We start from the raw sequence: 17,265 nt of genomic DNA, 5'->3' as shown, positions 1-17,265 counted from the left end.
ATCCCAAATAAGAAAACATTTGGTGAATGCCAGAATCTTTTTGAAAACTACGTAAGTGGTGTTTAAGAACACATTTGTTCCTAAGAACGTTTGGGGAAGGAGGCCCATTTATCATAGCAGCTGTACAGTAGGTTTTTGGAACCAATCAGCTGAACAACTGCACACACTAACTCCGTAGGAGGTGAGAGGAACTGAGAGAGAGTTAGGAGATAATTCTTTGTGACCACTCTGTCAATTCCAACAAGCCCTTTCAAACTACACACAGTCATTTGATTAGAGCAGCTTTAATGGGTTGACAAATGGGGGTCACATTAACGGATTTGTTGGCCATCAAGCTGTTTGAGAGCTGGCCACTAGATGGCACCAGAGTTCCTGTCTCTGTTGCTGCTGCTATTACTGGACACTGGCTTCAAAACTCTGCTACAGTTCCGAGCACAAAAATGATGGCCACTGTCCTTCCAGCACATACCAAGAATTTCTGGAAAAAAATAAGTAACACCTTCCCTGGTTACACGAATCATATATACAGTATACATCAATGCTGCCAACACCCTTTCCAAGAACAGCATACTTCAAAGAGGAAAGCCGCTTTTTCTCAGTTCCATCATGAGCAGATAAAAAGCTGCTCACGGTACATGTGTATGAGTCTCTAGGAGAATGTCTGATCTGTGGCTCCGAATAAAGAAGGTCGAGGCCCGCAGCCAAACTGAGTGGGCGGCATCAAAAGCTGTTACCTCTCAACTACACACACACAGGGGCACTTTGAAATACTAAACATATTCTCCCCATCTTCCTCTCTTCCTTCTGTCTCTTACATCCACAACAAGAGCTTTGTCGCCGCTACACAAAGATGACACGGAGAGCATAGCTTTGAAAGAGACGAGTTGCTTCGAGACACACAGGTATAGCTTTGAACTCGTTACTCTGCTCTAGCTGCTTTATACATTATAAGACATTTATAAGTGTCTGCGGTGGGCTTTGGCGTGGCTGCAGAAAAAAACTAATGTGTATATGTATTTGTGCATGCATGTATGTCTGCATGTGTATATGTGCGTGTAAGTATATGTATATATACATATTTATATAAAGTGATTTATTTTTAATGACTCACGCTCTGAAATTAACTGTAACTAGAAATGTTTGGATCACAACAGCTGTGCCGCTGACAGGGCGCTATGTTAAAAATAGCTTCTATATGTGAATTTTTGCAGACTTACAGAGCTACATCCATCAATGAAAAACAAAACTAAAAAATCAGCAGATTTCTTAGTTACACCACAATGGGTTAGCAAAGCAGTTTTGTGTAAATATGTGCGCTATTTATTCGGTTTGGGAAATCCCACGACCTCTACAGAGCTAACTTTTATTTTGTTGGTAACGTTAAACGTTGTATAATCGTGTCTGCTTACCGCGTAAAGAACCCACAACCGCTCTGCCCTTTGAGTTTCTGGCGGCGACACAAAACCACTCAAAGCCACCAGTTGAGAAGCAGCGAGGGAGTCTGACATTTTAGCATAACAGCCCCACTAGCCACCGCTGTGTACCACTTATTTTAGCGAGCTATTTTGTTATTCAAGTGTTTTTTTTTTTTTACGGCCCTAAATTGCACCTCGTTGTTTCCTGCCGACTTCAACCGCCCCTGAAACCTATTCTCGTCAAACCATTTTTCATTAAACTTGCACTGTCCCATCCTGAACGTAGCACACACGGCTATATAAAATAAGGTGAAACATGCGTCACCGTCACTAGCTAGCAAACGAAAAAAGCTAGTAACATAAAACTCCTGAAAATGCCGCAAGGCCTCAACTCTAATAATACAAATGGCTACGAAGGTGAGGTAACCAAAGACATATTAGGTGATTTACGCGAGACCATCGGCGACAAATTACCTCATCATCTTAAAAACACGGTCAGCAAATGTAATACCTACAGCAAATTTATTGTACATTTAAGAAATTTCATGACCTTAATTTCAAGAAATTGAATTAGTGTTCATATTATGCTTTTTGACTTTTTCCCTTTCCTTTATTGTGTTATATATCTTTTTTGTACACATTATAGGTTTACAAAGTGAAAAAGCCCATCACGAACGTGCACCACTTTGTAACACACGTTATAATGTTCGCCTAGCTGCTAGCGTGGCACGCCCTCATACTCTGCTTCTGACTGGCTAGTAGTCCTTACCTAGCTACTGAGCATGTGCGACTCCCAACAAAGATGGAACACAAGTGAGATGCCTCAGTCTGTAGCTAAAACAGAGAGCTCAACACACAGGGTGAAAAGAGGAGCTGCAGCAATGTGCAGTACAACAAAAATATGTTGTTTGTTGAAAATTAAACCATGTAAACCTTTTTTGATATAACCTCGAAATACAATTATGAACCTGAAAATGAGCATAATATGAGCACTTTAAGACTTTTGAAGGACCCGCGGGAACCCTGACTCATACACCGCATTGGTTCACACCTGTGCCACATCTGCGGGAAAAACAAAGTGCTGAGCCTAAATGAAACTGTAGCTGACAACAGCAGTTGTCATTTGGGTCAAAGACAAAACAAACCAATTTCCAACTAATCATCACAAAAGTAACATTTGCATTATTACTTTTACATCTTGCATCTTGTATCACAGAAAAGAAGACCGTATATGCTCAGGCTACTGTTATGAATGCATATTAAGAGTTAAATTCTGAGGTCAAAACAATTTAGGCTCTAGTTTTGTTATATAGAAACCCAAACAGAGAACTTGGACCCTATTTTCCTATGTTTTTTTGTGTAAGTGACTGATAGGAACAGCAATTTTTGAATTGGTCCAGCATTTAGTGTGAACGCTGTAACTGGCAGCCACAGACCGGGCTGCAATGTAACCTAAGGGGCAAAAGTGTATCGTAAATTTTTTTTGCCACCGAAAGGCTGAGATTATTATTGTGTCTGAAAACAGTATGGAAAGGATCCCTACAGAGAAAGGCCTTTTCTAAAACCTCTTTAAAACTTTTCTGTTAAACCAGAAACAGCTAGCAGGTTGCTATATATATACTTTTAGCGTGTATAGAGCAAACATATTTTCACATATAAATCGCTAAGCTGTGTGTTTATTACAACCAAAACTAGAGTTGTGATGGTTTGAAAAGTGGAAAGACTACCCAAAACGCCTTTTCATAGTTTGCTTTAGTTTCTGTCGACTTTGAATGAAGTGTATTTTACGATGCTAAAATTACTGTTTATGTACTGTGGCTTTAGCGAACGCAATTTCACAAATATTTTAGGTTTTAAAAAAAAGCTTTAACAGAAAGGGCAACCTCCTTAAAAAGCCTTTCCATAATGTTGTCAGACACTTGGAATATTAATCTGAGCATTTTTATGAAGGTAAATACAAGCTGCACAATTGCCCCTTTTAACTTACATTGTAGCCTGTTTCGCCACTGCCGACTGCAGCGATCTCGGCTAACACTGGACCAACGTCAAAGATTGTTGTTCCCATCAGTCACTTAGACACTAAAGCATGGGAAAATAGGTTCCAGGTTCAACTAAAAAAAAAACTGTACCCTTTAAGTCTCATTAAAACAAACTACGTCAAACATTGTCATTTCAGAAGCCGCCAGAGATGACATAACTACAAATTTTATATCTATGAGCAGAGTTGATGAGCGTGTGTTTGTATTACTCATACAGCAGGTAATGGCATGTGGCTTAAGTGAGCGAGGTGCTGCACAGACCTGGGTGGTTGCTGCTGCAGGAGGGGACTCCGTGAGACACAGACCGTCCGCTCTTGTCTGCGACAGACCCGGGACTGCCACTAGATGGAGAAAGAGACACATGTACAGAGTGACACAGATGGAGAGTGGATTGCACATTACTGTATACACTTCTATACGTTTTCATCTTGAGTGTGTCCTTCACACTGCCACCGCAATGACCCGATTGTCTCGGCGTTCGTTTCATCTAATTGGAAATCATCATCCAAGCTTAACTAATCTGATCTACCCATGACCGATTGTTCTTCAATAGTGTATGCCAGTATGCTGAATTGTAGTGTGATATAAACCCTCACAATAACTAAGGTTCCCTCTAGATGAAAGGATAACGTGTGTGCATAGGAAGGTTACAATTAGGGGTGGGACAAAATATCAATACGGCAATATATTGTTTGTCCTTCTTCGTGCGATACGAGAATCGATACGCTGGCGCCAAATATGGATATTTTAAATAATGAAATAAGGCGCTTTAATAGATTTCCCTGCTCTCAGCATCGCCAGATCATGGCTCCTTGAGGTGGCACTCGACACATGAATGAGGGAAACTTGAACAGACGTTAATTAGCCGAATGAGGAGGAGGTTTTCAACAGGATGGCGGACAGCAGTTTGAGGAAAATAACAGACGCCCCCAGTCACGTCTAAGTCCAAAGTCTGGACCCATAGTAGCTCTATAGTTGTTTCATTTACAGACTGAAAAATGTGTGCTGAAAAATTGTGCTGTTTTCTAAGAGTTTGGACTTCTTTGCGAATGAAGATAGAAAACACTTTTCACAGCATTTTGTATTTGTGGTTTGATGGATATCGCGATGTATTGTTATGGGATCGTCTAGCAGAATTGCTGTACCGTGATATTAGCAGTATCGTGAGCCGTGTATGGTGTATCCTATCCTGAGGTACCCTGTGATTCCCACCTTTAGTTACGAAACCAAACATTACAAATAAAGAATGTGTATTTACATTCTATTTGAGATTAATACTTTTCTTGTTCCCAATTTAAGGACAGACAAATGTATTGTATCGTTATGCTGTGAGGAAATGCCCACATATTTGTGGCTTAAAGGTCCTATGACATGCTGCTTTTTGGATGCTTTTACTGTATATAGGCCAGTCAGTGGTCCCCTAATACTGTATCTGAAGTCTCTTTCCCGAAATTCAGCCTTGGTGCAGAATTACAGCCACTACGAGCCATGCTTCGCTCGTTTGCAAGCCATGATATCTCTCCCTTTCTCATGGGTGGGCCAAATTCTCTGGGCGGGCAAAGCAGAGAAAGGGGAGGTAACCTTTCGTCTTACCTTTATGACGTCCCCTATGACGTCATAAAGGGAAGATTCCAGATTGGCCCATCTGAGCTTTCATTTTCTCAAAGGCAGAGCAGGATACCCAGGGCTCGGTTTACACCTATTGCCATTTCTAGCCACTGGGGGACCATAGGCAGGCTGGGGGAACGCATATTAATGTTAAAAAACCTCATAAAGTGAAATTTTCATGCCATGGGACCTTTAAAGAGACCAGTTCAGCTGAGATATATATAGGAGTATTAGCTGTTTTTTTTTTCCTATTTGGTTTCTGGGAAACAACCTCTAAACAGAACATTTGACATGTTGACACGGTATAAAGTCGTCCTGGCTAACGTGTTAGCAAACAGTTGCCTATTTACATATCCAGCAGACATGGAGCTACATTAGGGTCATTTGGAGTCGTGTTTCTGGCCACCTGACAAATGGAAGTAAATATTCACTCTCTTTCAATATCCGATTGGCTCTCCACTAACTCCTGAGGGAAATATCTGGTTCTAAATGCTCCACTAGCTACTCCTAACTTTGGGTGTTTGTCATTTGGTGCTGAGCAGTAGGTTTCTTTTTAGCTTTTTTTGTTTCTTTTGCTGAAAACAGCTGACTGCTGCAGTCAAACAAACACCGAACCGTTACAGGGACCTGAAAGATCCTAAAGACGGTCTGTAGAGCTAAGTCAGGGGATGATTCAGTTCCATCCACTGTCAATCTAAAATACGGATTTCATATACTGTATATTTGTTAAGCTCATGACAAAAAGTGACACTATTGTAAGTCATTGGCTGCACAGACAAACGGGCCAACCGTCATGAACGACACATATAAGTGGGTTGCGTGTTTAGTGTGCATACAGTGTAATAATAATAATAATACTTTTATTTATATAGCACCTTTAAAAACTGAGTTTACAAAGTTCTTTGGCAGGCAAAGTAAGGATTTCCACAGTTCAACATAACAGTGGGGCCAAACAATAGCAAGACATTTACCCAAGAAATATGGGTAAAGAAAAAAATATAGAAAAAAAAATAAGCGCAAAACATAGAAGAGAGAAGACTAAATATAGAAATAAGAAACATGACAAATAAGACAAAAATATGCACAATAAAAAGAGTAAAAGTAAAAAAAATCAATACGTGAATAAATAAATAAAAAAAGGCAACAATAGAACAAAAAGATAAAAAACAAAAAACAAAGAGTGTAGTTATGTTGTACCTTGAAGCGGCCCTCTTGTGTCCCATCACCAGCTCTCTACAGTAGAACTTCGAGGTAGTGCGTTCTGGGACCTGGAGCAGAAAAACAACCAATTGGATCGACTTGGACAGGAACACATAGTTGGTGAAACTTGACAGAAACACATATTAAGTGAATACACAAAGACAGCAGTCTCCTGGCTGTCCTGATTACTTGTTTCACTTTTTATGTGTTTGAGAGGGCTCTTTACGAGGCTCTCACATCTAGCCAAGCAGGGTTTCGGCTAATTATAGGAAGGTTTTTGCAGTTAGGAAACCTTTATGTACAACAATCTCTAAACTGCCTGAAAGGCAGGGAGACATGTATTACTGAGAATCTAATGAGACCATTTGGGCTTTGCTATTTATTAACATGACCGCATTCACATGTGGTGTGGAAATGTGATCTGACTCAGGGATATTTCTTAACCTTTTTTTCTCAACAGTGTTGCATTCATGATATGTCAGCATTGTGAAATCAATACCAGATCAATCTGCGTAAGTGTTGCAAAGTACTGGGTTTCGACACTTCACTCATTCTTCTCTAAAACTCTCAGTCGCACCGGCCAGCTGGTGACCTTTTCACCTCTCATCTCCTGGGTCGCATGGCCTACTTACAGAGAGGAAGACACACCCAGCAGAGCAGGAAGTCGACTGTGGGAATACCTGTCATCTTTCGGACAAGTTGCCCACATCCTGCATGTGGCTCCCCTGAACATGCACACACGCACATACGCACACACACACACACACAAACACAAACACACACAAACACACACAAACACACACAAACACACACACACACACACACACACACACACACACACACACACACACACACACACACACACACACACACACACACACACACACACACACACACAGCGAACTCGGTGTCTGTTGTTTCCTTTCTATTATTGCGGCACACCCACGATATCAAAACGAGAGCCTTTCGTCTACGAAGAAGGAGCATGGGGTGAGATATGTCTCATTAAGTTTGCGTGAACAAATTGTCAATCTGTGAATCCATGGGTAATCTGTGAATATAAGACACATATTCCACTCATATAAAAGTAAGTAAACTCACAAAAATAATTTGCAAATATAAAAAAAACGGATCTGCAAAAAAAACAAGCAAGTTCCACAAATTAAAGAAATATCTGCAGGTGCGTCACACAAATGTGCAAAATAAATGAAAAGCATTTGTGAACGCCTCCCTGACATTTGCAACTTTTCAAATGGACATTTTGTAATTGCAGGAGTCTGAATGATCAAATAACCCTTAGATTGAGCGTTAGACTACTTAAGGTTATATTTAAGATTATTTGAATTTGTAATAATCATTAAATGCCTGGCTTTGCTACAGCAAATTACCAGCAAACCATATTGTGGTGTAGGTCCCTGAAATGTGAGAGCTTTAAAGCCACGCCAGCGGTTTTAAAGCAGCCACCACACTGCATTCTACACTGGCTACAGAGAGTACAGAGTTATTAACCGCTCTAGCAACTCCATATGGCCTCCAGTTAGTTAAACAACATAACACAGCAAACCGACCGCTTTATTGGGCTCCCCTCCTCTCTCTGTAGCAGTTATTAGTTGTTGTATTAACTCCATATGGTGTTCGGTTAGTAAACACACCTAACAGCCTATTCTGTTTGTCAAACACCTAGTGGTGGGGAGCAGTGATACTAGACACAGTGAATGTTGTGCTTTTTTTAATAGGTAAGGTGTGTTTATCACAGAGCTGTCGTTAGTTAAAGGCACTTTATAACAAGCCTCGAGTTTAAAGCACAACCCCTCTCCTCCCCCAAGTGTGCACACAGCGTAACGCAATTACAGTGATGGTTTGCTTATTGTTGTAACGCGGTAATAAGTGTTTTTTTTTTTTTTTTTAGAATTCACCAACGCCTGAAGCTTGTCCAGAATTCGGCTGCTAGATTGTTGACTGGTACCAGAAGGTAGGGATCACATCTCCCCGATATTGGCTTCTCTTCACTGGTTACCGGTCAAATATAGAATCGTTTTTTAAGGCATTATGTGGATTGGCCCCTTTATATATTGCTCTAGATAGATCTCCTTGGCCTACATCGCTCCTCCAGGAACCTAAGATGGTCTAATCGGTTCCTTTTAGTTCCACAGTCTCGGATGAAAACAAAGGGTGATCGTGCCTTCTCCGTTGTGGCCCCCGAGACTCTGGAACAAACTCACCCATTCATATTAGGTCCTCCTCTACTGCCGAGATCTTTAAGTCTCATCTTAACCCTTTTGTTGTCTTTCCGTCGACCATGCAATGACATTTTTGTTTTTCTGGGTCGAAATTTCAACATTTTGTTATTCTTTTCTACACTTTGACGTTTTTGTCGATTTTATTCAAATTGTTTTTGTCACTTTTTCCTATTTTTTTTGTCACTTTTTTGGCGTTTTTTTTAAAATGTTTTTTCCACTTTTTTCAACAAGTTTTGTGACCTTTGGCAAAGTTTTTCTTTGTCCACTTTTTTCAGTGTTTTTTCAACGTTCTTTTGCCGTCCTTCTGATATAGAAAGTTTTTGTAAACTGGTCAAATTTGACCCAAGAACAGGAGGGTTAAAACACATTTTTATTCTTTGGCATATGATTTAGTTTAGGGACATTTGTATAGAAGTGTGTTGTTTGTATGCTGTTCATTGTGTCTTCCTTTGTTTTTATAACATAATATAACTTTGTACGGCACTTTGTTCAGCCTAGGTTGCATTTAAATGTGCTCTATAAATAAACTGACTTGACTAACACCGTGAAACATTTCGGCACCAGAGAAAGAAAAGCTGTGAAGTAAAAGAGAAACGTCATTTCCTGTTGCTGCATTTTTGATGGTTGAGGTGATTGCAAAGACCGACTCTACATTTCCGAGATGGGCATTAGAGCGTGGGTGCTGTGCTGTCACTCTTCCCGTGGTCAGAGCCAGGACCAGAGACGGTACGGACAACATCTGTGTCCCGCGGTGTGGATGAATAAATAAAAGATGAGACTTTGATGATCCCGTGGTGGAATTCACAAGCTGCCTGCTCACATTTTACTTCCACTGTTATTTAATAACTCAAAAGTAACGCAAAAGTAGTGTAAAGCATTATAATTCAAAGACAGCAATATTGTAATATAGCTAATTACTCAAATGACAGTAACTAGTGATCTATAATGTATTACATTTTGGAATCTAGGTCGTGTACACACACACACACACACACACACACACACACACACACACACACACACACACACACACACACACACACGCCTAACCTTAACCCTTACCCTAACCATAACCTAATTCTATCCCTAATCCTAAAACCAAGTGTTAACCCTCAAACAGCCCTTTAATGTTGTGGGGTCCAGTATTTTGGCCCCACAAAGCTGTCGGGACCCCACAAGTATACTGGACTCCCGGTTTTTGGACCCCATGAATGTAGTTAAATGAGAACACACACACACACACACACACACACACACACACACACACACACACACACACACACACACACACACACACACACACACACACACACACACACACACACACACACACACACACACACACACACACACACACACACACACACACACACACACACACACACACACACACACACACACACACACACACGCTTGCTACGACCACAACACAGGATGCTCAGCACACACAAACACATAATGCCAATTCCATGTGATGCAGGCTACATCTTGAGACTGGCATGACTAGGACGACAACTTCCTCTTTCGATTGCTTTAATTTTTGACTCATTTATGCGATTCCTCAAAACTGCTGGCATGTAACCCTGACGTGTCATCCAGCGCATGATAGGCCAGTCGTTGCTCACCTTCGGTGGTGTCCCGGAGTCCCAGAAGACATCATCAGTTGGGGACGTGGGGGAGAATGGGGACAACGGGGAGATGGCCATATCTGACATAGAGCTGCTGTGAGGGGAGTCTCGACTGGAGCGCAGATTGGCATTCTGGGATATTAAAATAAAAGGTTGACCCATGGTCATTTGTTATTGTAAATCATACATTATCACGTTTAGCCACGTTACCAAAATTAAATATTCACTTGCAGTATTTTGAGTGGTAATCGTATAAAGGATCATGTGTATAAAAACATCCTAACACTCATAAGTGAAGCGGGTAATAGAAAATAATTGACTAGATAAAAACACTGCTTAAATATATGAAAAAGAGGAAGAGGAGAGCATGATGCATTCAGTAGAGAAATAGTGAGCACATATAACTGTGTATACCTGGTTGAGGTGAGCTCTCTGCAGGGCTGGAGTACAAGGACTAGAGCTGCTCCCCGAGCCCAACCTAGAGTGCATCTGGCTGGGCAGACCAGCAGCCAGAAGCAGCCTGGCTAGGTTTGATTCTTGGAAGTCCATCTAAAAGATAACACACATGTAAGACGTGTGTGTGTGTGTGTGTGTGTGTGTGTGTGTGTGTGTGTAATCATAGAAAGATTGACTCAGTCCTCCGTTTAATCACACTAAGGTAGTCACACTAAGATCAACATTTCTTTTTCTCATACACAGTACAAGCTTAACTATACAACACATATACATACCTACATGCACTTTATACTACACACACACACACACACACACACACACACACACACACACACACACACACACACACACACACACACACACACACACACACACACACACACACACACACACACACACACACACACACACACACACACACACACACACACACACACACACACACACACAAATGATCGAACGAAGTGCGCATAAAACTGTAATGCAGCCATGACTTGAAGGCTCGCAATTGGCTGATTCAGTGTTTAGGGAGGGAATTGTGGGTAGACATGATTGCAGGCCATAGTTTACAACACTTTGGAGTCACTGTAGTCAGCACTTTAGAATGACCTTAAAATCAGTGTTAAAAGTTACTCAACTACTTTATACAAATCTTCTTGGCCCAACTTTTAGTACTAATTTTTGGACTCCTAGGTCAAAGTTTAGGAACATTCTTAGGACTATTTCAAAGAAGTTTTATACATACTGGCTCAGACATGAAGAGAGTGCCACTAATCATTGTCACATAAACACACAGCTACAGCTCAGTGGTTTTCTTAGTTTCATCTTTTTTTTTTTTTTTTTTTTAAGACTTAGTCTGCCATTTAGACAGTCGGCTGTTTAAAAATGCCTTCTTCTAGAAATGGCACCTTTGGTCTGTTTCCTGTTCAAGTTCCCTGTGTGGTTTAGCTACTCTTCTAAGAATAGAGCGAATGGACCACATGTTGTCTCCCTACACACACATTGGCAGCACGGTGGCCCAGTGGTTAGTGCTGTGGCCTCACAGCAAGAAGGTTCTGGGTTCAAACCCTTTCTGTGTGGAGTTTGCATGTTCTCCCCGTGTCTGTGTGGGTTTTCTCCGGGTTCTCCGGTTTCCCCCACCACTAAAACTATGTTCCCCTCCCCCTCCCTAACTAGCTGATGTGTGGTGAGCGTTCTGGCGTCTGGCGTCGTAAGGAGTTGTATGGCTGCCGTGCATCACCCAGGTGGGCGCTACACATTAGTGGTGTTAGTGAGCAGTCCCCACCCCTCCTCCCCCCAAATGCGCTTTGAGTGTCTATGATAAAGCGCTATATAAATGTAATAAATAATAATAATAATAATAATAATAATACACAACCATGCATATACAGTACATGAAAAAAAAAACAAAAAAAACAGGAAGCTGATGATATGAATGTTTTGAATGAATTGAGATTTTAGAGGTATCAAAACAAAGTCAACAAGTAGAGAAGTCAGCGCTGGCAGCAGTGTCACACGGTGAGCACCGGTGCCAGGCTCTGCCCTCAGGTCTTCCTTGGGAAGGGAAGTGTCCTGGTCTGAACTCTGTCTACATAACATTTGACTTTCTCCCTCCAGACCTTTGTGACCTTTAGGTGAAAGTGGCCTGTCAACTGAGATGAAGATGACGTAACAAACAAATGGTAAAGGAAAAGGATTGAGAGTACACAATAAAACATAAGAAAATAAATAAATGAAATAAATCCTCAAACTCAATCAAGTGAGAGACAGACTGAAAGATGTGGGATGTAGAGGTGACAAAGGTTTCTAGACAGCTGTGGAAGGCAGGCTTTTACCGCTGAGCGCTGGCTGTTTGCAGGGCGGCTGGGCGAGGAAGCAGCAGCAGCAGCAGCAGCAGCAGCAGCAGCAGCTGTGCTCCCACTTTTAGCTGTTAGCTTCTGGACAGCTGCCACCGGCTTTTCTCTCTGCCTCTGCCTCTCCCGCTCCCTGTGTCTGTGGTCGTGCTGCAGCGACAGGAGCTGGGTTTGGTCCTTGGGTAGGGTGCGGTGCGATCTCCTGCCCGCTGAGGGCTGCTGATGCTGAGCCAGAGGCTGGGGCTTGGCTTGCGGTTGGAGCTGAGGCTGGGAGAGCTGGGCCTTGTGCTGAAGCAGCTGGTTTGGAGCCACGGCTCTCTATGTAGCAAACATGAAAAGCACACATAGAAACTGACAGAGCCTGGGAGTGGATATGTGAAATAACATACTGTATGTACTGTATGTATGTATTCATGTAGAGCTGGGCAATATGGAGAAAATGAAATATTTTATTTCAAAATATTTTTGACCAAATACACTACCGGTCAAAAAATTGGGGTCACTTTGAAATTTCCATTCCACTCCATTATAGACAGAATACCAGCTGAGATCAGTTGCATTGTTTTTTTTTTCTCAGCTGGTATTCTGTCTATAATGGAGTGGAATGGAAATTTCTAAGTGACCCCAAACTTTTGACCGGTAGTGTACCTCAATGTCGACATTGTGACAATATTGTAGGGTTGACAATTGGTGCTTTAATAAAATTTTTACACAAGAGAGTTTGAATAAGTAATGATCAGTAATGTGAATATATAACTAAGTGGTTAAGGGCCAATAATAGAGCTGCTAGAATAGTCTGGTCAGAAAATGACATCACTTTACTATACTGCAGCCTTTAAAACTAGAAAAAGCCATATTACAATATCTGAAATTTAAGACGCTATCTAGCCTCATATATTGATATAATATTGATATATTGCCCATCCTTGTATGTATGTATGTATGTATGTATGTATGTATGTATGTATGTATGTATGTATGTATGTATATATACTGTATTGTGAGGCAATAGTGAATGCACATTTGTGCCCTCAATCTTTCTAGCTAGTTTTGCATGAACAAATTGCCAACACATGCCCTATCATAAAACATAAGTGTTATTTTCAACTGATGTAATTCATTTCATTTAATCAGATTGAATTACATTTTCCATATTTTTGATTAATAGCAATATTTTCAAATGGCCTACATACTGATATGGTAGAATAGCCTAATGTTGCTAATCAAATTTGACTTCAGAAGGAAAGTCACTTTAGATACAAATCACAAGGATTAAGAGAGCGACATCGTGGCATTTCAGCTTCAAGAGTCATTATGTTCTAATTACGGAACAATTGACAGCGACAATAAGAGCTAACAAGTTCTAACAGAGTGTAAATTGTAATTTCCCCATAGATCAATAAAGAGTATAAAAATGAGAAACATGTGGTGAATATGCTATTCCTACGTTTTCAATTCAAAGGAAGTGGATGTTGTGCGTGTGTACATGCTAATTTTGAACACAGTGGACACTCCCAGGTTCTGTAGAAACTGACAAAACAAGCCATGGTTGTTGCATGAAGACATTATAGAGCATACACTGGATCATCACGCTTGTTGTGACACACAATCAAAGAAGCACATACAGTAAGGAAGACGGGGCTGATTTGATTCACTTCTTGGGTGTAAAATGGGGACAAACAGAAAACATTCATTAAATAGCAATCAGTCGAGCGCTGGTGATGCAGCGTGGACGTATGACAGCAGCTGGCTCTCTGGCTGGACAATTTGATTTGCAAGCACAACTTCCTCCAGAGGAAATGCAATAAGAGCACAAATAAAGAAGCACTGCCATCATCTACATCTCGCAACTCTTGATTGTCTTAGGGTTACAGCTGTAAAATAACAGCCATTTTATATTTCCAGGAGGGTGAATAAAAAAAAAAAAAAAAAAAAAAAAAAGGATGGCACATTTTTCATAGACGTTGCATTCATGTACATTAGTCATAAAATGATTTGCAAATCAGCACAGAGACTGAGCTCCAGGTTTGCCCAAACAGCCCAGTGGATGTAAAGTTACACAGAAGCCTTTTTGGTTTGATTTGCCCCGAGGCTAGGCACATAAAAATGAAAAATATATTAATGCAAGACACTACTGTATATCTCAGTCAGTAGGGCAACAGAGGCAAACTCTCGGAAGGAGTCTGTGTACTATACAGTATGTATGCACTGCACTATGCACAGTATTCACTCATCCAGGAAGTTCACAGAGATGCACACACACACTTTCATCACTACTATTGTAACCCTGAAAGGTACTTTCTCTAACGCCACTAGAGCGGAGAGAAACACTTGAGCTCTGTTTGAAATCACATACTAACATAACTAAGATATTCATACTAAGGTTGCTGGAAGATTGAGTACCTAGTGAGTTCCAACGGCACAGTATGTAGATTATGTGTATGCGAGAAATGCCCGGATGTATCGGCATGTGTCCCGGATTAGCGAAATGTCCAAGTATGAGATGTGAGCCTAATCGACATTCTCAACTGCCCCAAAATGCATTGCATCTCTTCAGACTGGGCCGTGGTGGACTGCGAGGCAGGCGGTTAAAAATAATTAACCGGTTAGATGAAATAAGTACGAATGATGGTGAGTGACGTTAAAGTACAGTAAGGGGAAAAGCGTGGGAGTTCACATATATAATGTACTGTCGCAAACATATTTAACACTTAAGCAGTTAATCGTTTTAATTTGCCTGAAAATAATACCGGAAAATATTAAATTGAGTGGAAGAGGTAATGTTGATTTACATTTGCGATCTACATTACTCGTCATTTTGCTTGAGTATACTTCAATGTAAACAGTCAGTTGGTAACTGCATAATTAATCGTTCAGAGGAAGAAATTATTATTCATGACATACAATCATACAATGTAGAGAAATTCAATCTCTGCATTTAACCCATCCGAAGCATTAGGAGCAGTGGGCAGCCTCATACAGCGTCCGGAAAACAACTTGGGGATCCAGTGTCGACATGTGGCCTGGTGGAGCCTGGGATCGAACCGCCAATCTTATGGCTGAGGGCCAACCCACTCTACCTCTGAACCACAGCCACCCCCAAAAACGAGCCATGCAAAAAGATTCTAATCTTGCATTAATCATTAAGGATATTTTAATTTTGACGGATATTTTAATGTATTAGTCTCCTTAGAGGTTCAGTATACTCGCAGTTTCCGACCTGCCGCGCGCCAATGTGACGTCATGGGAGCGCCGTAGCGGTTTATAGTCGCGCGTGGTGATCAACGCTAGTTGTAGTCTTCTCCTGAACAGAGGTGGCGCAACTGAGGAAAGGCTACCGACTTTGCTATTTCTTTGAATACTTAGAATGTCTGCACAACGATTTGATGACCTACTTGGTCGGATCAAGCCTTTTATTCGCCATAAAAAGAACTCATCTTAACCCAGTAAGTTTACAAGAGAGACTTGGAGTCACTCTGAGAGTCCGGTATCCGGTTGCCCTCGAACTCGTCCATGCTTCCTGTTTCCGCTTTCTGATGCGTCGCTGAAAAAAATAGAGCGGTAAATCCTGGCGTTTCAACTAGGAATAATCTTCAAGAGGGGGTCTGGGACCCCTAGCGGGTCCTCAGAGTCAATGCAGGGGGGCTGCCAAATTATTGTTTTAAAAAAAATGTAAAAGTCATATTATTAGCAAATATAAATCCCCACTGATGATAGGCTTACTGCCGTATTGGCATGGTAGTCACTAAGATAGCCATCAACAGATAGTTGATTAATTAATGAATCCATTGTGCCACATGTACGTTTTAACATTAAAACATGATCTATAAAAGCATGCCAACAATTATTAGGCTATTTTAATAGCTTAGTATTCTATGCAAAAAGGCTATGTATAAAGGCTTTAGGCCGCCCTACAGGTTATTGCAGGCCTAGTTTAACACAATATCTGTAGTAGGGGGTCCCTGTTCAGTCTCTCTTTCAGTTAAGGGTTCCTTGGCTTAAAAAACGTTGAAGACCCCTGTCACAGGCTACGATAGTGTACAGTAAATGCTTAGAGAATGTAGTACGCAGTACGTTGGTATGCAATTTCAAACACACCCCTTGTGTGTCATCATTCTGTCCACCTCAGGCATGAACATGGCTGCCACATGCCAACTAGATGAGATGAGATTCACAGGAATTCTGCTGTAAATGGGAAAGCACCAGATATTTAATGCCGTTTCTTGAGAATGAGAGGACACACAGTCAACTAACAACAGCACCTTAGCCATGGTAACAGGACAGCTTTCTTGGTCCCTGGGAACCAGACCTATTTTCATATATATATATATGGGCTAATACTCAAATTAGTCCATCTGATATTTAATTTAAAAGGTCCCATGGCATGAAAATTTTACTTTATGAGGTTTTTTAACATTAATGTGAGTTCCCCCAACCTGCCTATGGTCCCCCAGTGGCTAGAAATGTCGATAGGTGTAAACCGAGCCCTGGGTATTCTGCTCTGCCTTTGAGAAAATGAAAGCTCAGATGGGCCAATCAGGAATCTTCTCCTTATGACTTCATAAGGAGCAAGGTTACCTCCCCTTTCTCTGCTTTGCCCGCCCAGAGAATTTGGCCCGCCCATGAGAAAGAGAGAGACATTATGGCTTGAAAACAAGCAAAGCATGGCAGTTGGTCAAGGCCACACCCCCACCCTCCACCTTGCCCCCCCTCTCTCCTTCTCAATAGCATTTAAAGCTACAGACACAGAAATGGCACATCCTAAGGAAAGCTCATTGTGGGACTGGCTGTAGTGGCTGTAATTCTGCACCAAGGCTGCATTTTGG

The 17,265-nt window shown here is 41.3% G+C and overlaps 1 protein-coding gene across 1 annotated transcript in view; it reads right to left on the bottom strand.

Annotated features, from left to right (window-relative positions):
- Positions 1-17,265, bottom strand: part of si:zfos-2326c3.2 (mitogen-activated protein kinase kinase kinase kinase 4) — a 102,232-nt gene that overhangs the window by 27,655 nt on the left and 57,312 nt on the right. Inside the window, exons 16-20 of the mRNA XM_028589915.1 lie at positions 12,422-12,757; positions 10,545-10,679; positions 10,128-10,262; positions 6,260-6,330; positions 3,716-3,795 (exon numbers count right to left, since the gene is read on the bottom strand). Of these exons, the coding sequence (XP_028445716.1) occupies positions 3,716-3,795; positions 6,260-6,330; positions 10,128-10,262; positions 10,545-10,679; positions 12,422-12,757 (757 nt within the window). The remainder of the gene's footprint in view (positions 1-3,715; positions 3,796-6,259; positions 6,331-10,127; positions 10,263-10,544; positions 10,680-12,421; positions 12,758-17,265) is intronic.

The sequence above is a fragment of the Perca flavescens genome, chromosome 10 (genome assembly GCF_004354835.1).
Source record: "Perca flavescens isolate YP-PL-M2 chromosome 10, PFLA_1.0, whole genome shotgun sequence".
Taxonomy (NCBI): Eukaryota; Metazoa; Chordata; class Actinopteri; order Perciformes; family Percidae; genus Perca; species Perca flavescens.
Note: the sequence above shows the minus strand (reverse complement) of the source record. Positions and strands in the feature narration are given on the sequence as shown.